At 49.3% G+C, this 21,830-nt stretch overlaps 1 protein-coding gene across 2 annotated transcripts; it reads right to left on the bottom strand.

Moving 5' to 3' along the window:
* Positions 1–343: 343 nt before the first annotated feature.
* On the bottom strand, positions 344–20,947 carry LOC144480532 (dual oxidase maturation factor 1-like). 2 transcript variants are annotated; one of them, XM_078200096.1, is made up of 8 exons: positions 20,868–20,947; positions 17,072–17,240; positions 15,205–15,262; positions 10,196–10,330; positions 7,886–8,099; positions 6,556–6,770; positions 3,985–4,163; positions 344–885 (listed from the first exon to the last, which is right to left on the bottom strand). In XM_078200096.1, the coding sequence occupies exons 2-8, from the start codon at positions 17,216–17,218 to the stop codon at positions 865–867; spliced, it is 969 nt and encodes a 322-aa protein (XP_078056222.1). In that variant the 5' UTR covers positions 17,219–17,240; positions 20,868–20,947; the 3' UTR covers positions 344–864. The 2 variants fall into 2 exon arrangements, with proteins under 2 accessions (XP_078056222.1, XP_078056223.1); XM_078200097.1 differs by lacking the exon at positions 20,868–20,947 and adding an exon at positions 20,619–20,739.
* Between the last annotated feature and the right edge of the window lie 883 nt (positions 20,948–21,830).

Raw genomic sequence — 21,830 nt, 5'->3', positions numbered from 1 at the left:
GCTGCCCCAAAGTGCGGTGGATGCTGGGACAGTGAGTACATTTAAGGAGGAGTTAGACAGATTTTTAATGGGTTGTAGGGTCATGGGGAGAAGGTAGGGAAATGGGGATGAGGAGCATATCAGCCATGATCGAATGGCGGAACAGACTCGATGGGCCGAATGGCCTAATTCTGCTGCTATATCTTATGAACTTATGTGCAATTCGTTCACATCCAAATCCAAATGTCAACTCCCAGGTGACATAAAGGGGGAAAGTTTAAAGGAGATGTGAGGGGCAAGTTTTTTACACAGAGGGTGGTAAGTGCCTGGAATGCGTTGCCACAGGAGGTGGTAGAAGCAGATACAATAGCAACGTACAAGAGGCAACTTGACAGGTACATGAATAGGCAGGGAATATGGACCGCGTAGAGACAAAAGGTCTTTAGAAAGGCATCATGTGTCAGCACAAGCTTGATGGGCCGAAGGACCTGTTGCTGTGCTGTACCGTTCTTAACTCTTTGTTCTTTATCTACTCGATACATTCCTCCAGCAAATCTCATTGGGGAACAAGTGTTCATGTTCTTGGGTTTGATTATCAGCTGCTTTGCGTCTGGTTCCTTCCGAGAAGTCTTCTCTCCCCTTGAGGGTTCGGGCAGCCACATCTTCGTGCAAAAGGCAAGAACGAAAGGGTACAAATTAAAAAAAAGCGGTGGTGATTCTCTACTTGTGGGCACCTCGTGTTAGATATTGGGTGGGTGCTTGCGCGGATGTGGTTTAAGAAAGAGAAAGCCAGGCTCACGGGAAACGGAGCAGGTCCGTCATTTTCTGGTGAGGACAAAGGAGAAAGGCGCTAGTCCAGGGCACGCAGAAGATTTTCTCCCTCGCTTACACCACCTTGTCCAAACCCTGGGAAGGAAGAAAAGAAAAGGTCGATCATGCCATGTGTCAGTTCAGCGGCAGCGGGTGAGGGGTGGGAAGCAGGGGGTGAGGGGTGGGAGCAGGGGGTGAGGGGTGGGAGCAGGGGGTGAGGGGTGGGAGCAGTGGGTGAGGGGTGGGAGCCTGGGGCTGAGGGGTGGGAGCAGGGGGTGAGGGGCCGGAGCAGCGGGTGAGGGGTGGGAGCAGGGGGTGAAGGGTGGGAGCCTGTGGCTGAGGGGTGGGAGCAGGGGGTGAGGGGTCGGAGCAGCGGGTGAGGGGTGGGAGCAGGGGGTGAGGGGTGGCAGCAGAGGGTGAGGGGTGGGAGCAGGGGGTCAGGGTGGTGGCAAGGGGTGGTAGAGGGGGTGAGGGGTGGGAGCAGGGGGTGAGGGGTGGGAGCAGGGGGGGGAGGGGTGGGAGCAGGGGGTGAGGGTGGTGGCAGGGGGTGAGGAGTGGGAGTAGGGGGTGAGGGGTCAGAGCAGGGGGTGAGGGTGGTGGCAGGGGGTGAGGGGTGGTGGCAGGGGGTGAGGAGTGGGAGCAGGGTGTGAGGGGTTGGAGCAGGAGGTGAGGGGTCGGAGCAGGGTGTGAGGGGTCGGAGCAGGGGGTGAGGGGTCGGAGCAGGGGGTGAGGGGTGGGAGCAGGGTGTGAGGGGTCGGAGCAGGGGGTGAGGGGTGGGAGCAGGGGGTGAGTGGTGGGTGCAGGGGGGGAGGGGTCGGAGCAGGGGGTGAGGGGTGGGAGCAGGGGGTGAGGGTGGTGGCAGGGGGTGAGGGGTGGGAGCAGGGGGTGAGGGGTGGGAGCAGGGGGTGAGGGGTGGGAGCAGGGGGTGAGGGTTGGGAGCAGGGGGTGAGGGTGGTGGCAGGGGGTGAGGGTGGTGGCAGGGGGTGAGGGGTGGGAGCAGGGGGTGAGGGGTGGTGGCAGGGGGTGAGGGGTGGGAGCAGGGGATGAGGAGTGGGAGCAGGGTGTGAGGGGTGGGAGCAGGGGGTGAGGAGTGGGAGCAGGAGGTGAGGGGTGGGAGCAGGGGGTGAGGGGTGGGAGCAGGGGGTGAGGGTGGTGGCAGGGGGTGAGGGGTGGGAGCAGGGGGTGAGGGGTGGGAGCAGGGGGTGAGGGTGGTGGCAGGGGGTGAGGGGTGGGAGCAGGGGGTGAGGGGTGGGAGCAGGGGGTGAGGGTGGTGGCAGGGGGTGAGGGGTGGGAGCAGGGGGTGAGGGGTGGGAGCAGGGGGTGAGGGTGGTGGCAGGGGGTGAGGGGTGGGAGCAGGGGGTGAGGGGTGGTGGCAGGGGGTGAGGGGTGGGAGCAGGGGGTGAGGAGTGGGAGCAGGGGATGAGGGGTGGGAGCAGGGGGTGAGGGGTGGGAGCAGGGGGTGACGGGTGGGAGCAGGGGGTGAGGGGTGGCCACTCAGCCCATCGAGTCTGCCACGACTCTCCAACAGAACACCTTACCCGGACCCACTGGGCATCCTATCCCCACGCATTTACCCCAATAATCGACCAGGGAAAGTAAGGGACAATTTATCATAGTCAATCCACTTAGTGGCACAGCGCCAGGGACTCAGGTTCGATTACCGGCTTGGGTCACTGTCTGTGTGGAGTTTGCACGTTCTCCCCGTGTCTGCGTGGGTTTCCTCCGGGTGCTCCGGTTTCCTCCTAGGTCCGAAAGACGTGCTGGTTAGGGTGCATTGGCCGTGCTAAATTCTCCCTCCGTGTAACCCGAACAGGCGCCGGAATGTGGCGACGAGGGGGATTTTCACAGTAACTTCATTGCAGTGTTAATGTAAGCCTCCTCAAGACAATATGTAATAAATGTTAAGATGTGTGAACTGGCACATGAGACTGGTGGCTGCGACACAGTCTATAGGTGCTCCTATGGATGGTCAAAATGAATGGGCAGAAAATTATGGGATGTGTATTAGTTACCTGACACACATAGCTGGTGGCTGAGGGTTACCATGTCTGTGGAGGAACTTGGGAAGACCATCCAGTGGCGCGAGTGAAGCCCTTCTTGTGACAGAGACTCAGTAACGTTGGGAACGGATAAAGCAACAACTTGTATTTATATAAGGCAGTGAAACATCTTTGGGAGCTTTGCAGGGCCATTGCCAAACAAAGTCTGACACCAAGCCCACATGTTGGTGTAGTTTAGTCAAGCGGGAGGCTGGGGTGGGGTGACAGGGATTGGAGTGTTTCAGGAAGGGAATGGGATTAGGCAGCTGAATGGCAGCACGGTGGCACAGTGGTTAGCACTACTGCCTCATGGCGCCAGGGATCCGGGTTCAATTCCGGCCTCGAGTCACCGTCTGTGTGGAGTTTGCGCGTTCTCCCCATGTCTGTGTGGGTTTCCTCCGGGTGCTCCGGTTTCCTCCCACAGTCCAAAGATATGTAGGTTAGGTGGAGTGACCATGCTAAATTGCCCTCAGGACATAAGTACTAGGAACAGGAGTAGGCCATCTGGCCCCTCGAGCCTGCTCTGTCATTCAATAAGATCATGGCTGATCTTTTCATGGACTCAGCTCCACTTAGTGTCCAAAGATGTGCAGGTTAGGTGGATTGGCCATGGCTAAATTGCCCCTTGCTATGTTTTTATTTATTTATTAGTCACAAGTAAGGCTTACATTAACACTGCAATGAAGTTACTGTGAAAATCCCCTAGTCACCAGTCCAGTGCCTGTTCGGGTCAATGCACCCTAACCAGCCCACCTTTCAGAATGTGGCAGGAAACCGGAGCACTCGGAGGAAACCCACGCAGACACGGGGAGAACGTGCAAACTCCACACGGGCAGTGACCCAAGCCGGGAATCGAACCCGGGTCCCTGGGGCTGTGGGGCAGCAGTGTTAACCACTGTGCCGCCATGCTGCTCCAAGGTACGTAGGTTAGGGACAAGTACGTGGGGCTATGGGATAGGGCCTGGGTGGGAGGCTCTATTAGTAAAGTCAGTGCAGACCTGATGGGCCAAATGGCCTCCTTCTGCACTGTAGCGATTCTACGATTCGACGGAGCCTAGGCTGCCAATGGTGGAGCGATTAAACTCGGGAATATCCAATAGGGCAGCATTCGGAAAGAACAGCGATGGCGGGAGGATTGCAAGTGTCTTGCACTCACCTCGAGTGGCAAACTCTGGACATCCTTCTCCACCTCATTGTAAGTGTGGTTATAGAAATCGGTTTCCTGGCTCTCATCTTCATTGCTGCTGCCATTTACCAGAAAGACCTTGTTCAACATTGCCGGAGTGAAGAGACTCATGGCTACGATCGTGCTTCCGATAATCAGACAGAGCAAAGCTGCAACAACAAGCCAAACAAAGGAGAAAGGGAAAATCAAACACCTTTTAGCCTCTGAAGCTTCATGTCTTTAAACAACAGATTCCATTTGTAACCAAATCGCTGCAAATTCCGCTGTAGGCTGTGGGTGTTTATTAGTGTGAACGCTGTGAGGTGCCAACTCTGTTACTCTCAGTCACTGATTTAATTTGGCTTATTATTGTCGCATATATTGGGATACAGTAAAAAGTATAGTTTGTTGCGCACTTTACAAACAAAACATACCGCTCATAGAGTACAAAGGGGAGAAGGAAAGGGGAGGGTGCAGAATGTAGTGTTACAGTCATTGCTAGGGTGTAGAGAAGGATCAACTTAGTGCGAGGTAGGTCCATTCAAAAGTCTGACAGCAGCAGGGAAGAAGCTGTTCTTCAGTCGATTGGTACGTGACCTCAGACTTTTGTATCATTTTCCCGACGGAAGAAGATGGAAGAGAGAATGTCCGGGGTGCGTGGGGTCCTTGATTATGCTGGCTGCTTTTCCCAAGGCAGCGGGAAGTGTAGACAGAGTCAATGGATGCCTCTCTAAATGGTCCGCGGGATCAATCCGATGATTTCGTCAACAATGGTGGGTCGGGTCGCTACAGATACATCTGGGACACCCACCGTTACTGCAATGCCAGAAGGTTTGATCCAGGGAGAAGGGCCTTACAGGCCTCCCCACTATCCCCCCCTACCCAAAGAAAAAGTTGATCACAGCAAAGAAGAGTTTTTAAAACAAGATTTCCAATCCTGTATTCAAGATCATCTAAATAAACATCGAAACCTAGAAACATAGAAACGAGAGGCAGGAGGAGGCCATCTGGCCCTTCGAGCCTGCTCCACCATTCATTTTGATCATGGCTGATCATCAAATTCAATATCCTGATCCCCTCTTCCACCCCATATCCCTCGATCCCTTTAGCCCCAAGAACTATATCCAATTTCGTCTTGAAAACACACAATGTTTTGGCCTCAACTACTTTCTGTGGTAGTGAATTCCACACATTCACCACCCTCTGGGTGAAGACATTTCTCCTCACCTCAGTCCTAAAAGGTTTACCCCTTATCCTCAAACTATGACCCCTAGTTCTGGACTCCCCCATCATCGGGAATTTCACATTCAGCTGGGAACAGTGGTATACATGAAAAAGTGATATATTTTTTATTCATTCACGGGATGTGGGCGGCACTGGCTAGGCCAGCATTTATTGTACATCCCAGAGGGCAGTTGAGAGTCAACAACATTGCTGTGGCTCTGGAGTCACATGTAGGCCAGACCAGGTAAGGATGGCAGATTTCCTTCCCTAAAAATCAGATGGGTTTTACGACAATCAACAATGGTTTCATGGTCATCATTTGGTTTTTAATTGCTGACTTTTATTGAATTCAAATTTCACCACCTGCCCTGGTGGGATTAGAACCTAGGTCCCCAGAACATTATCCTGGGTCTCTGGATAACTATGTGTGGAGTTTGCACGTTCTCCCCGTGTCTGCATGGGTTTCCTCCGGGTGCACCGGTTTCCTCCCAGTCAAAAGATGTCCAGATTGGGTGCATTAGCCAGGCTAAATAGCCCCTTGGTGTCCAAAGCTGTGCAGGTTAGCTGGATTGGCCATGCTAAATTGCCCCTTATTGTCCAAAGATGTGTGGGTTAGCTGGATTGGCCATGCTAAATTGCCCCTTATTGTCCAAAGATGTGTGGGTTAGCTGGATTGGCCATGCTAAATTGCCCCTTATTGTCCAAAGATGTGTGGGTTAGCTGGATTGGCCATGCTAAATTGCCCCTTATTGTCCAAAGATGTGCAGGTTAGCTGGATTGGCCATGCTAAATTGCCCCTTATTGTCCAAAGATGTGTGGGTTAGCTGGATTGGCCATGCTAAATTGGCCCTTGGTGGCTGGAGTTCTCCAGCCGTTCACATCAGCGGGAGTCTCCAGTATGGCCGGCAGCACAACCCCACCCACGGGTTTCCCGCCAGCGTGGGGTGACGTCAATGGGAATTCCCATTGACAGTGTAGGGATTGGAGAATCCCGCCGCTAGCAAACAAGGCGCCACCTCCCGCCGGCAGGAAACACACGGCTGAGGGGCCGGAGAATCTTGCCTAGTGTCTTCAAGATGTGTAGGATAGGGGGATTAGTGGGATAAATAAGGGAACAGGGCCTGGGTGGTATGCTCTGTCGGGGAGTTGGTGTCGACTTGATGGGCCAGATAGCCTCCTTCTGCACTGTAGGGATTCTATGATTCATATTGCATTGTCACCGTGTAACTAATGTAATTAATTATTGAAAATGCTCATTGAATTAGTCTCCAGTAGAATGCAATGAATTGACACCATCTTGGACCTGTCCCCCAAGAATGGCTGTACCTTGATACATACCTGTTGCTAAGGTGAGCCAAAATGATGGCCCAAGACTACTCTCCAGAGTCGCATCATCAAACTGGATGGCGCAGAGTGGGGTGTGTCTTGTGGTACCAAATGAGATCAATGAGAAGATCATGAATAAGCCAGTTACCAGTATCATGTATCCTCCATATAAAAACACCAACAACCACAGGAGGATATTGGAAAGCATCCAGGCACATAGAGCCACCCTGGTAAGCAAGAGAGAAAAAGCAATTATAAAGACACTGGCTCAATCTTTACACAGATGGATCAAGGTTGCACAGGTTAGGATTGTACTCCCAGTTACAGAAGATTGAAGGGGGGTCAAATCAAAGCCTTTAAAATGATGAAAGATACAATATGGTAGATGCAACCTATTTCCTCTGATGTGCCATTCAGAGCAAAGGGGCAGAGCTAGCGAGGACCAGAACACAGATTGGGTGGATAGGAAGAAACCTTTCTCTTCAATAGAGGAGTCAATAACCAAAGGCATAGTTTTAAGTTTATTTATTAGTGTCACAAGTAAGCTTACTTTAACATTGTAATGAAGTTACTGTGAAAATCCCCCAGTCGCCACACTCCGGCCCCTGTTCGGGTACACTGAGGGAGTGCACCTAACCAGCCAATGCACCTAACCAGCACGTCTTTCAGACTGTGGGAGGAAACCGGAGCACCCGGAGGAAACCCACGCAGACACGGGGAGAACATGCAGACTCCGCACAGACAGTGACCCAAGCCGGGAATCGAACCCGGGTCGCTGGTGCTGTGAGGCAGCAGTGCTAACCACTGTGCCACCGTGCCACCCTAAAGTTTAAAGTTTTTTAAAGTTAAAGTTTACTTATTAAAGTCAGATGTAGGCTTACATCAACCTGCAATGAAGTTACTGTGAAAATCCCCTAGTTGCCACACTCTGGTGCCTGTTCGGGGTAGGTTTAGCACTGCTCCCTCACAGCGCCAGGGACCCAGGTTCGATTCCCGGCTTGGGTCACTGTCTGTGTGGAATCTGCACATTCTCCTCGTGTCTATGTGGGTTTCCTCCAGGTGCTCCGGTTTTCTCCCACAGTCCAAAAGACATGCTGGTTAGGGTGCATCGGCCGTGCTAAATTCTCCCTCAGTGTACCCGAACAGGAGTGTGGCGACTAGGGGATTTTCACAGTAACTTCATTGCAGTGTTAACGTAAGCCTTACTTGTCACTAATAAATAAATGAACTTTTGCTTTTACTTTACATTGTCAAATTGGCCAATACGTTGTTGACTATGGAGCCTTCAGAAAAGAAATGATTAGTTTGAAGGTTGGCACGGGTTCCTTGTTCTGCAACTTACCACATTGTGGCTGAGGCGTAGTGACCAGAGACCCTGTACTGTGAGTAAACACCACACGGACTGTTGGGAGTAAACTTCTCTGCAATGTACAGGATTGGATCGGGAAGGCCTTTCTCCAGGCCTTCATGATACTGGCTTTCGTAGTTCAGTCCAAACACCCATAGAAATTCTTCATTGTAGTTAATGATTTCATTCAGTTGACCCTCAGGGAGCCCTGCAGACACATTATTACATACTCATTAGCTTTTCCTTGTGTAGAACATTCCCTGCTTTCATTGAGGGTTGTGACTTCTAATAATAAACAGATAATTTAAGATACAAAAACATGAAAATGCTGGAAAATCTCAGCAGGTCTGACAGCATCTGCGGAGGGAGAATAGAGCCAAGGTTTCGAGTCTGGAAGACCCTTTGTCAGAGCTAAGAGCTCGAAGGGTGGGGTGACCCGGTAAAATTCTGCCTCTCAACTCTGGGGAAAAAAGATTCTGACCGTCAACCCTATCTACGCCTCTCATGATTTTACAGACTCCTATCAGGTCTCCCCTCAGCCGCCACCGCTCCAGAGAAAACAACCCGAGTTTGTCCAGTCTCTCCTTATAGCTCACACCCTCTAATCCAGGCAGCACCCTGATAAATCTCTTCTACACCCTCTCCAAAGCCTTCACATCCTTCCTGTAACATGACACGGGCAGCACGGTGGCACAGTGGTTAGCACTGCTGCCTCACAGTGCCAGGCACCCGGGTTCGATTCCCAACTTGGGTCACTGTCTGTGTGGAGTCTGCACATTCTCCCCGTGTCTACGTGGGTTTCCTCCGGGTGCCCCGGTTTCCTCCCACAGTCCAAAGATGCGCGGGTTGGGTTAATTGGCCGTGCTAAATTGACCCTAGTTTCGGGGGGACTAGCATGTAAATATGTGGGGTTAGGGGATAGGGTGGGATTGTTATCAGTGCAGGCTCAATGGGCCGAATGGCCTCCTTCTGTACTGGAGGGATTCTATGAATGTGGCGACCAGAATTGAACGCAAAATGCGGCCTAGCCAAAGTTTTATAAAGCTGCAACAAGACATCCTGGCTCTTGTATTTAGATAAATACTTGTAATGCCAAGCAATACAAGGTTATAGACCAAGTGCTGGAAATTGGGATTAGCATAGTTAGGTGGTTTGTCTTTGACCAGTGCAGATGTGATGGGCTGAAGGGCCTTTTTCTGTGCTGTACACTTCCCTGACTATAACGCAGTAGCGAACTCTGGCCAACATGTCAGCATCGGATGAAAGCTCAGCCAGGGAAGTCAGGGGCCTTACATGGGCAGGACGGGGCCCAATGGAGGAACATTGTTGTGGCCCACTTGAGATCAGGAGGATAACTAACTAACCTACAAGGCTGACAGCACAGCCACTACATTACCGCACACATCAGACGGGTGGGTGGGGAAAGAAAGAGGACTGGGTGGCAGGGTGACACAGTGGTTAGCACTGCTGCCTCACAGCATCAGGGACCCGGGTTCGATTCCAGCCTCGGGTGACTGTCTGTGTGGAGATTGCACATTTGAAGTAAAAAGTTTAAAGTTTATTTATTAGCCACAAGACTTACATTAACGCTGCAATGAAGTTACTGTGAAATTCCCCGAGTCGCCACACTCCGGCGCCTGTTCGGGTCAATGCACCCTAACCAGCATGTCTTTCAGACTGTGGGAGGAAACCGGAGCACCCAGAGGAAAAACCCACGCAGACACGGGGAGAACGTGCAAACTCCACACAGACAGTGACCCGAGGCTGGAATCGAACCTGGGTCCCTGGCGCTGTGAGGCAGCAGTGCTAACCACTGTGCCACCGTGCTGCCCATTCTCCCCGTGTCTGCGTGGGTTTCCTCCGGGTGCTCCGATTTCCTCCCAAGATGTGCGGGTTAGGTGGATTGGCCATGCTAAATTGCCCCTTAGTGTCAGGGGGATTATCATAGAAACCCTACAGTACAGAAAGAGGCCATTCGGCCCACCGAGTCTGCACCGACCACAATCCCACCCAGGCCCTACCCCCATATCCCTACATATTTTACCCACTAATCCCTCTAATCTACGCATCCCAGGACACTAAGAGGCAGTTTTAGCATGTCCAATCAACCTAACCCGCACATCTTTGGATTGTGGGAGGAAACCGGAGCACCCGGAGTAAACCCACGGATTAGAAGGGTAAATATGTGGGGTTAAGGGGTAGGGCCTGGGTGGGATTGTGGTCAGTGCAGACTCGATGGGCCGAATGGCCTTCTTCTGCACTGTAGGGATTCTATGATTTTATGATTCTAACTGAAAGCGTTACCTCTCAGTGTTATATTCACTCCTTTGAACCCAACATGAATCCCAACTTCCGCTTTGACTTTCTCATTGCTGAAGGATTTGTAGGTTGTGTTCACCGTCGTAAACCCCGTCTCCCAGTCATTGGTGAAATTCACGACTAAAGAGAAAGAAGAGGAAGTTGTTAGACTTTCCCCCTCACCAAGTGCAAAGACATAGAACATAGAACAGTACAGCACAGAACAGGCCCTTCGGCCCACGATGTTGTGCCGAGCTTTATCTGAAACCAAGATCAAGCTATCCCACTCCCTGTCATCCTGGTGTGCTCCATGTGCCTATCCAATAACCGCTTAAATGTTCCTAAAGTGTCTGACTCCACTATCACTGCAGGCAGTCCATTCCACACCCCAACCACTCTCTGCGTAAAGAACCTACCTCTGATATCCTTCCTGTATCTCCCACCATGAACCCTATAGTTATGCCCCCTTGTAATAGCTCCATCCACCCGAGGAAATGGTCTTTGAACGTTCACTCTATCTATCCCCTTCATCATTTTATAAACCTTAAAATAAGAGTAAAAAGCCTTGGGGTTTTCCTTGATCCGACCCGCCAAGGACTTCTCGTGTCCCCTCCTAGCTCTCCTAAGCCCCTTTTTCAGCTCATTCCTTGATGGACATCTTTTGATGGACTTCCTTCTTTTCAATCACAGCCAGTTAACCATGTCCAAACAATCTGATCCAATATCAAAAACTGCTTCATTGTTTGGATCTGCTTTGTAAATGTTTATGTTGCAGAGTCAGACTTTGACTGGACATGATCAATGTCGGATCGCTCATCTTCACACACAAACTATTGAGAAACCTTCCTTTCAAGCCTTTGTCGACTCACTGTCGCTGCAGCTCGCTGGGAATGCATGTGCGGTGCAGCGGGAGAAAGACAGAAAATGCTGGATAAACTCAGCATGTCTGGGAGAGAGAAACAGAGTTACCGTCGAGACTCGAAACATTAACTCTGATTCTCTCTCCACAGATGCTGCCAGACTTGCTGAGTTTATCCAGCATCTTCTGTTCTTAATTGCAGCATTCGTAGTCATAGAAATCATACAGTGCAGAAGGAGGCCATTCGGCCCATCGAGTTTGCACCGACCACAATCCCACCCAGGCCCTATCCCCATATCCCTACATATTTACCCGCTGATCCCTCTAACCTACTCATCTCAGGACACTAAGGGGCAATTTTGGCACGGCCAATCAACCTAACCCGCACATCTTTGGACTGTGGGAGGAAACCGGAGCACCCGGAGGAAACCCACACAGACACGAGGAGAATGTGCAAACTCCACACAGACAGTGACCCAAGCCGGGAATCGAACCCAGGTCCCTGGAGCTGTGAAGCAGCAGTGCTAACCACTGTGCCACCGTGCCGCCCAGTATAAAAAGTATTTTACTTTTATTTGTAATGCGTATCTGCCCTTGGAAAATGTTTATATTTGGCAATTCTTATTAAAAAAAATATTTTTTAAAATTCATTTTTGGGGCACGGGCATCGCTGGCTGGCCAGAATTTTTTGCCCATCCCTAGTGGCCCTTGAAGGGCAGTTGAATTAACCACATTCTGGAGTCACATGTAGGCCAGGTCAAGTAAGGACGGCAGATTTCCTTCCCTAAAGGACGTTAGTGAACCAGATGGGTTTTTCCGACAATGGTTTCATGGTCATCAGTAGATTCTTAATTCCAGATATTTTTTATTGAATTCAAATTCCACCATCTGCCGTGGCGGGATTCGAACCCGGGTCCCCAGAACATTAGCTGAGTTTCTGGATTAAACGTCTAGCAATAATACCACTAGGCCATCGCCTCCCCTCTTAAAGTTATTTTTCCAGTGTCTGTATTTGTGCATCTATGTTGTAATTCCTTGGCCCATTGGCAAGGTAAGGGTCCACAAAGACTTTTTGTAATATTTACCCAAGCAACACTCTTGCAACTACTTAATCCACGCTGGGCGGCACGGTAGCATAGTGGTTAGCACTGCTGCTTCACAGCTCCAGGGACCTGGGTTCGATTCCCGGCTTGGGTCACTGTCTGTGTGGAGTTTGCACATTCTCCTCGTGTCTGCGTGGGTTTCCTCCGGGTGCTCCGGTTTCCTCCCACAGTCCAAAGTTGTGCGGGTTAGGTTGATTGGCCGTACTAAAATTGCCCTTAGTGTCCTGGGATGCATAGGTTAGAGGGATTAGTGGGTAAATATGTAGGGATATGGGGGTAGGGCCTGGGTGGGATTGTGGTCGGTGCAGACTCAATTGGCCGAATGGCCACTTTCTGTGCTGTAGGGATTCTAAGATTCACCCAATTGCCTGTAACCACTTCATTCTGTTGTATTTTAATCTACCTCTTTTGTAATTAACCACTGCTGAATCCTCCAATTCAAAAAACGTTGGTTTATCTGGATGAGCGCTTGGTACGTCATGACATTTAAGGCAAAAGCAGAAAATGCTGGAAAGTCTCAGCTGGCCTGACAGCATCTGTGGAGCGAGAATGGAGCCAGCGTTTCGAGTCTGGATGACCCTTTGTCAGGGTCATGCTAGATGACCCTTTGGGGCGAATTTTCCTGACCTGCCGCTCACCACAGGAATCGGAGCAGGGGAGGGGCGGACCATGGAAAGGTCCATTCACCTCGGATGGGATTTTCCGGTTTCGGGGCGCAAGGCTGGGAAACCCCGCCCTTCGTCACTGACGAAGGGTCATCTGGACTTGAAACGTTGGCTCCAATCTCTCTCCATGGATTTTCCAGCATTTTCTGTTTTTGTTTCCGATTCCAGCATCCACAGTATTTTGCCTTTGTTATACCATTCAAGGCTAAGGGCCAAGTGCTGGTAGATGGGATTAGGTGGGAGTTCAGGTATTTCTCCCGTGTCGGTGCAGACTCGATGGGCTGAATGGCCTCTTCTGCACTTTATGATTCTATGATTTTCTGCCATCTCCCAGAAGCTCCCATTACTGCAGATGTGTTCAGCAGGCTGGGTACACTGCCTGGATAAGTTGGTACACACTGCCCTGGGCACCTTTGGGGTACACTGCTCTGGATACCATTGGGGTACACTGCCCTGGGTACCATTGGGATACACTGCCCTGGGTACCGTTGGGGTACACTGCCCTGGGTACCGTTGGGGTACACTGCCCTGGGTACTGTTGGGGTACACTGCCCTGGGTACCATTGGGGTACACTGCCCTGGGTACCGTTGGGGTACACTGCCCTGGGTACCGTTGGGGTACACTGCCCTGGGTACCGTTGGGGTACACTGCCCTGGGTACCGTTGGGGTACACTGCCCTGGGTACCGTTGGGGTACACTGCCCTGGGTACCGTTGGGGTACACTGCGCTGGGTACCGTTGGGGTACACTGCCCTGGGTACCGTTGGGGTACACTGCGCTGGGTACCGTTGGCGTACACTGCCCTAGGTACCCTTGGAGTACACTGCCCTGGGTACAGTTGGGATACACTGCATGCTTTGTTTTACTGTGGGAAGATGGTTAAATATTAGGCAGGCTAACACGCACATTTCTCCCGCAGCTTTGAATTTGCTTCTATCATTTTCACCATGTTACATAATTGAAATATTTGGTCACTTCAGGGCTTGATGGTACATATGCCTGCTTCTCCTGTTTAAGCTGCTGTTATATAAAACAAGCTCCAGTTGCTGAGGAGAGCCAGTGAGTGGTGAACGACACAAGAGCTAATCTTGACTCAGTCTGATATTTATTTTATAGAGTGAAACATCACAAGCGTTTGCCTCCTAACTCCACCACATGGGAGATTCAGGAAGGGCCTTGTTATATATAAAACCCCAGTTAATGCCTTCTGCCTGCGGATAATTAAAGATCAATAGACAATTTGCACACTTGTTCAATTCAGGTCGTGAAATTGCTCTTGGGTCACAGAAACATACAGTAGACAAAAGGGGACATTTGCTCCACCTTCTGTTTCCGTTATCGACACTGTTTGCAGGTCTCCCTCTGAACCTACATTTTGTTTTTGTACGTCAGCCAAACAATTGCTAAATTTTAGGTAGACTGGCAAAGAAAAGGGTTGGGGGCTTGTTACATTAGAATCATAGAATCCCTACAATGCAGAAGGAGGCCATTCAGCCCATCAATTCACTCTTAAGCTCCTATTTGCCTTAATATTTCTGGATAGGGTGGGGCACTTAAGGAACAGTGTTAATGTTGGGGTGGCACAGTGGTTGGCACTGCTGCCTCGCAGTGCCAGGGACCCGGGTTCAGTTTCAACCTCGGGTGACTGTCCATGTGGAGCCTGCACCTTCTCTCTGTGTCTGCGTGAGTTTCCTCTGGGTGCTCCGGTTTCCTCCCACAGTCCAAAGAAGTGCAGGTTAGGTGGATTGGCCGTGCTAAATTGCCCCTTAGTGTCCAAAGATGTGCGGGTTCGGTGGATTGGCCATGCTAAATTGCCCCTTAGTATCCAAAGATGTGCGGGTTCAGTGGATTGGCCATGCTAAATTGCCCCTTAGTGTCCGAAGGTGTGCGGGTTAGGTAGATTAGCCATACTAAATTGCCCCTTAGTGTCAGGGGGACTAGCTAGGGTAAATGCTTAGGGTTACGGGGATGGATGGGATTGTTGTCGGTGCAGACTCGATGGGCTGAATGGTCTCCTTCTGTACTGTTTCTATGATTCTAATGCTTCTAATGTCACAAGTACCCATCCCTTTTATCTATTCTATCCTCAGAGTAACTGTCTCCTGCTTCACTTAATTGGCAATAATCTCCGAGCTTTTTATTTGTCTGCTGCTCACATTGAGGTTCTTTTTCATCTCCAGCTGGCTCGCTGCTGCTCTTACTGAAGCGCAGTGCTGGCCAAGTCAGCACTGCACAATTTCACTTCTGAATTATTCCTTTGGAGCAACCTGTTGTTGCCATAAACTAGGCCAACACCGAGCCTTTGCTGCACTATCAAGCCCGCATTGAGAAGCACCCTTTTTAGCAAAGGGAAGTGCCCTTAACAAGAGCTGGTCTGACGATACTCACCAACAATGACAGCACCAATGAAGACACTCAGGGTGATCCTCACAAGCCAATGCAACTTCTGGAAAATGATTACATATTAGAATACAAATGCACTGTCCAATCGCAAAGAGAACAGACATTCCAAGTACTGTGCCACATTCCAAGCCACACCAATATTCCAACCACTCTCTATTCTGCCCAAGATTGTGGAGATGCCGGCGTTGGCACAGTAAGAAGTCTCACAACACCAGGTTAAAGTCCAACAGGTTTATTTGGAATCACGAGCTTTCGGAGCGCTGATCCTTCATCAGGTGAGTGGAGAGATGGGTTCACAAACACGGCATATACAGACATTGTCTGTACCTGTAAAGACTCACATTCCAATCATTATCTTGCAATTATGTCTTTGCCTATATATGCCCTGTCTGTGAAGCCATCTCTCCACTCACCTGATGAAGGAGCAGCGCTCCGAAAGCTCGTGATTCCAAATAAACCTGTTGGACTTTAACCTGGTGTTGTGAGACTTCTTACTATTCTGCCCAAGGAATAGGTTGAACAGGCCCTCCCAATACATCTACTGTGAAATTGTGCTGGGTAATAAACTTGCTGTATCTATTCAGTTCTGTGCGTCACATATTAAAGTTTATTTATTAGTCACAAGTAGTCTTACATTAACACTGCAATTAAGTTACTGTGAAAATCCCCTAGTCGCCACACCCCAGCGCCTGTTCGGGTACACAGAGGAGAATTTAGCATGGCCAATCCACCTAACCCGCACATCTTTGGACTGTGGGAGGAAACCGGAGCACCCGGAGGAAACCCACGCAGACACGGGGAGAACATGCAGACTCCACACAGGCAGTGACCCAAGCCGGGAATCGAACCTGGGTCCCTGGTGCTGTGAGGCAGCAGTGCTAACCACTGTGCCACTGTGCCGCCCACCTCAATTCCCCACACACTCATCCCCGAGGTTAGAGAAGCTGAGAGTCGGGATTTACATCCTGTGTCCACTGATCAAAACTAACGCCGGACTATTTAAATTGGGAAGTGGCACATTCACACAACATGGGTATAACACCAAGTGAACTGCTTCTGAGTACTGTGGTAAGTGAATGCATATAATCCATTAACCTTTTCTTGAATATCAATCCAAGGGAATTACATAGTAATTGTACAGGAGCCAGAGTGACTCATCTCCTGACCCCATTACAACCTAGGTCCAAACATGGACAAAAGAGCTGAACTTCAGAGGTGAGGTGAGAGTGACTGCCCTTGACATTAAGGCAGCATTTGACCAAGTGTAAGGAGAGACTGAGTAGACTGGAACTATATTCATTGGAATTTAGAATAATGAGGGGAGATCTTATAGAAACATATAAGATTATGAAGCGAATAGATGAGATAGAAGCAGGGAAGTTGTTTCCACTGGCGGGTGAAACTAGAACTAGGGGACATGGCCTCAAAGTAAGGGGGAGCAGATTTAGGACGGAATCAAGGAGGAACTTCTTCACCCAAAGGGTTGAGAATCTGTGGAATTCCCTGCCCAGTGAAGCAGTTGAGGCTACCTCATTGAGTGTTTTTAAGGCAAAGATAGATTTTTGAACAGTAAAGGAATTAAGGGTTATGGTGAGCAGGTGGGTAAGTGGAGCTGAGTCCACGAAAAGATCAGCCATGATCTTATTGAATGACAGAGCACACCGAGGGAGAATTTAGCACCTAACCAGCATGTCTTTCGGACTGTGGGAGGAAACTGGAGCACCCGGAGGAAACCCACGCAGACACTGGGAGAACGCGCAAACTCTGCACAGACAGTGACCCAAGCCGGGAATCGAACCCGGGTCCCTGACACTGTGTGGCTGCAGTTAATTCAATTAAAACAGGTACTTACCTCTGTCCCCCGGATGCCGATGAGTATAATGAGGAAGGCAACGAGGAAGACTAAAAATATAAGAATGACCACAATTTGGATGGTGTTGAACACCACTGGTACTCGTGAAGTTGGATAGAAGGGATAAATGCCATCATAAAAGGTCATCTTTGTCGCTCTTTGGGTATACCTGAAAAGCGACAATTAAAGATGTTATAAATGTGGAATCAAGCTGCACAAGTTATTGGATATGGTCAAACTCTAATGCTTTGATTGGCAGGATGATTACTCAGTGTCATACTTAACAGAAGTACAGGATACACCGTTGCAAAATATTCCGTGGACTGTGTCAGGAAAGATAATGGAGCCTTTACTCAAACGTAATGAAAAAACATCAAAAAATTGAAAATATATTAGAGTAAGGCACGTGGGGAGACGACGGCCTAGTGGTATTGTCGCTAGACTATTAATCCGGAAACACAGCTAATGTTCTGGGGACCCGGGTTCGAATCCCGCCACGGCAGATGGTGGAATTTGAATTCAATAATAACTATCTGGGACTAATAATCTACTGGTGACCATGAAACCATTGTCAATTGGCGGAAAAACCCATCTGGTTCACTCATGTCCTTTAGGGAAGGAAATCTGCCGTCCTTACCTGGTCTGGCCTACATGTGACTCCAGAGCCACAGCAATGTGGTTGACTCTCAACTGCCACTCAATTCAAGGGCAACTAGGGATGGACGATAAATGCTAGCCCAGCCAGTGACACCCATGTCCCAGGAATTGATTTTAAAAAACCGACTCCAAGGGGCAATTTAGCATGGCCAGTGAAGCTAACCTGCACATCTTTGGATTGTGGGCGGAATCAAGAGCACCCGGAGGAAACCACTCCACATAGACCGTAACCCAAGGCTGGCATCGAACCAAGGGCCCAATGATGCAGCAGTGCTAACCACCCTAAGGCCAGACCAGGTAAGGACGGCAGATTTCCTTCGCGAAAGGACATTAGTGAACCAGATGGGTTTTTGATGACAATCGATTCATGGTCATCAGTAGATTCTTAATTCCAGAATTTTATTGAATTCAAATTTCACTATCTGCCGTGGCGGGATTCAAATCCAAGTCTCCAGAGCATTACTTTGGGTCTCTGGATTGCTAATCCAGTGAAAATACCACTACACCACTGCCTCCCCAACATTTGTACCTTGCGATCTTCACATCTTAGGAAATATTTACAACACAGAAGGCCATTCGGGCCATCACATTGATGTTGGTTAACAAAGAGCTGCCCAGCCGAACCCTAAACCTCCTGCACTCTGTCCAAAGCAGGTTACGGTCCTTTAAGTCCAAATACTTTTAAAATGTGGTGAGAATTTATGCCTCTACCATCCTTGATGTTTGCTCATCTCCCCTCGAACCCACCTACTTATCTTCAGCTTTTAAAATTACAGCTGCGGTTCTTTTTTTTAAAAAGAAAGGAAACGATATATATTATCAGCCCGAGTCGTAACTCTGGGAAAATGGTAGCATTAGAATTTTGTTAACCAACAACCTGTCCTGGCTCCCCCCCCCCCCCCGCCCCCCCATGCCGACAATATAGTTAAGGAAACCCACCAACGCCTCTACTTTCTCAGAAGACGAAGGAAATCTGGCATGTCAGCTACGATTCTCACCAACCTTTACAGATGCACGATCGAAAGCATTCTTTCTGGTTGTGTCACAGCTTGGTATGGCTCCTGCTCTGCCCAAGACTGCAAGAAACTACAAAAGGTCGCAAATGTAGCCTAATCCATCACGCAAACCAGCCTCCCATCCATTGACACTGTCTACACTTCCCGCTGCCTTGGCAAAGCAGCCAGCATAATTAAGGACCCCACGCACCCCGGACATTCTCTCACTCACTCAGTGTGGCTAGAATCATAGAATCCCCAGGGTGCAGAAGGAGGCCATTCAGCCCATCAAGTCTGCAAAAACCACAATCCCACCCAGGCCCTATTCCCGTAACCCCTCATTTTTACCCTGCTAATCCCCCTGATACTTGGGTTAATTTATCATGACCAATCAATCTAACCTGTACATCTTTGAACTGTTGGAGGAAACCGGAGCACTCGGAGGAAACCCTCGCAGACACAGGGAGAACATGCAGACTCCAGACAGACAGTGATCCGAGGCCAGACTTGAAATTGGGTCCCTGGCGCTGCGAGGCAGCAGTGCTAATCACTGTGCCACCGTGCCGCCCTCTCTTCCACCTTCTTCCATCAGGAAAAAGATACAAAAGTCTGAGGTCACGTACCAACCGACTCAAGAACAGCTTCTTCCCTGCTGCCATCGAACTTTTGAATGGACCTACCTCGCATTAAGTTGATGTTTCTTTTGATTTGATTTTTGTCACATGTATTGGCATACAGTGAAAAGTATTGTTTCTTACGCATTATACAGACAAAGCATACTGTTCATAGAGAAGGAAACGAGAGAGTGCAGAATGTAGTGTTACAGTCATAGCTAGGGTGTAGAGAAAGATCAGCTTAATGCGAGGTAAGTCCATTCAAAAGTCTGATGGCAGCAAGGAAGAAGCTGTTCTTGAGTTGGTTGGTGTGGTGGTTGCAGGTTGATTAGTGGAATTAGAAGGAAATTCCATGGTTATTTGCAATGAAATAATGTGCAGGAACACGGGGAGAAGGCAAGAGAATGGCACCAAGTGAAATGCTCATTTGAATCCATGGAATAGAATAGAATCATAGAATCCCTACAGTGCAGAAGGAGGCCATTCGGCCCATTGAGTCTGCACCGACCACAATCCCACCCAGGCCCATCCCCATAACCCCTTGCATTTACCCTAGACACATCTCAAACCTTTGTCTGAGCTCTCCCCTTCTCCATCACCTGTCTATTCTCCCTCTTACACTGTGTACAACCCTTCTCTATTTGCCGGCTAACCTCCTCGCTCTCAGTCACCTCATCACGATTCCCTCCCCCCAACCTTTCTAGTTTAAAGTCTCCCCAGTAGCCTTAGCCAACCTTCCTGCCAGGATATTGGTCCTCCTGGAATTCAAATGCCACCCGTCTTTTTTGTACAGGTCACACATTCCCCTAAAGAGGTCCCAATGATCCAGGAACCTGAATCCCCGCCCCAGCCTCCAGTCCCTCAGCCACACATTCATTCTCCACCTCACTCCATTCCTGCTCTCACTTTCCAGTGGCACAGGCAGCAATCCTGAGATTACTACCTTTGCGTTCCTCCTTCCCAACTGTCTATCTAACTCTCTATATTCTCTTTCCATGACCCCTTCCCTCTTCCTACCTATGTCAGCGGTACCAATATGTACCACGACCTCTGGTTCCTCTCCCTCCCACCTCAGGATATCTGGGACCCGATCAGAGACATCCCGGATTTGTCTGTATAGCGTGCAAAAAACAATACTTTTCACTGCATGCTAACATATGTGACAATAATAAATTAAAGCAAATCAAATCGAATTCACTAACAAGAAAACTTCACATACACAGGCTGAAAATGTCACTATTCAACAATACACCGTTTTAAATTATCTAATTCACATCAAACCTTTCAGAGTGTGTTATTAAACACTCCCATTCCAACTAGGTTGTAATATTTTCAAAACACGTGTGCTGCTGATGTTTAACAAGTTCATGACAATGTTAAGTTTTCCTTCTCCAAAACTTCGACCTGTCTCGCCTGTAAACAAAAGCTTTTAGTTCTTTGGCCGCTGGCTCAATCGTGCAGGCAATTGTTGCATTATTCGTTGAAATAAAATTAAACAAAAGCATTGTAAAAGAAGTGGAAAGATCTCACCTCAACGAAGTAGATGCAAAATAAGAAAGGTTTCCAAGACTGTGAAGGAGGAGGTAACTTTTCTTGAGCCGAAGGCAAGTAAACAGGAACTGGCTGAAAGGAACTCAGACTGGAACTAATTCAAGTTATTTTGTATCCACCCTTTCAAAGCTCCGCCATCCGTGACAATTATGCAAATATCGTTTTCCCTATCGAAATATGCGGAATTGTAGCGGATGACGCTCAAGGAAAGCAATTTTCAAATATTGCAGCCTCCAATGTTTTCCTGTGTAGCAACTCACAAAGGGGGAATTTTTTTGGACACCGTTGAATAGTTGGTGTTATTCCTTTAACTGGAATAGCACAATAGAGGTTTAGTTCCCGCACAGATCAATTAAGGACGTGTTAAGAACACCAGAAAGTGACACTTTGACATGGTGCCAGATGAAGGATTGTGATTGATCTAGAGTGGGCACAGTAAGAAGTCCCACAACACCAGGTTATGATGTGGAGATATCAGCGTTGGACTGGGGTGGGCACAGTGAGAAGCCTCACAACACCAGGTTAAAGTCCAACAGGTTTATTTGGTAGCAAAAGCCACACAAGCTTTCGGAGCCTTAAGCTCCTTCTTCAGGTGAGTGGGAATTCAGAATTCCCACTCACCTGAAGAAGGAGCTTAAGGCTCCGAATTCAGAATTCCCACTCACCGGAAGAAGGAGCTTAAGACTCCAAAAGCTTGTGGCTTTTGCTACCAAATAAACCTGTTGGACTTTAACCTGGTGTTGTTAAACTTCTTACTGTGTTTACCCCAGTCCAACGCCGGCATCTCCACATCAGCATTTATTGCCCATCCCTAGAGGGTGGCATAGCGGTTTGCACTGCTGCCTCATGGTGTCAGTGACCTGAGTTCGATTCCTGGCTTCGGTCACTGTCTGTGCGAAGTTTCCACGTTCTCCCCCGTGCCTGTGTGGGTTTCCTCCGGGT

This window comes from Mustelus asterias, chromosome 29 (genome assembly GCF_964213995.1).
Source record: "Mustelus asterias chromosome 29, sMusAst1.hap1.1, whole genome shotgun sequence".
NCBI lineage: Eukaryota > Metazoa > Chordata > Chondrichthyes > Carcharhiniformes > Triakidae > Mustelus > Mustelus asterias.
The sequence above is the reverse complement of the archived record's forward strand: the minus strand, read 5'-3'. Positions and strand labels throughout refer to the sequence as shown.

Bases quoted from the DNA above. Each gene is read 5' to 3' on its own strand.
- LOC144480532 (XM_078200096.1), bottom strand. From the start codon at position 17,218: ATGACCTTTTATGATGGCATTTATCCCTTCTATCCAACTTCACGAGTA. The intron at 10,331-15,204 runs GTGAGTATCGTC...CTTTCTCTTTAG, and splicing joins CATTGGTGCTGTCATTGTTG to TCGTGAATTTCACCAATGAC. The intron at 4,164-6,555 runs GTATGTATCAAG...TTGTTGTTGCAG, and splicing joins TTGGCTCACCTTAGCAACAG to CTTTGCTCTGTCTGATTATC.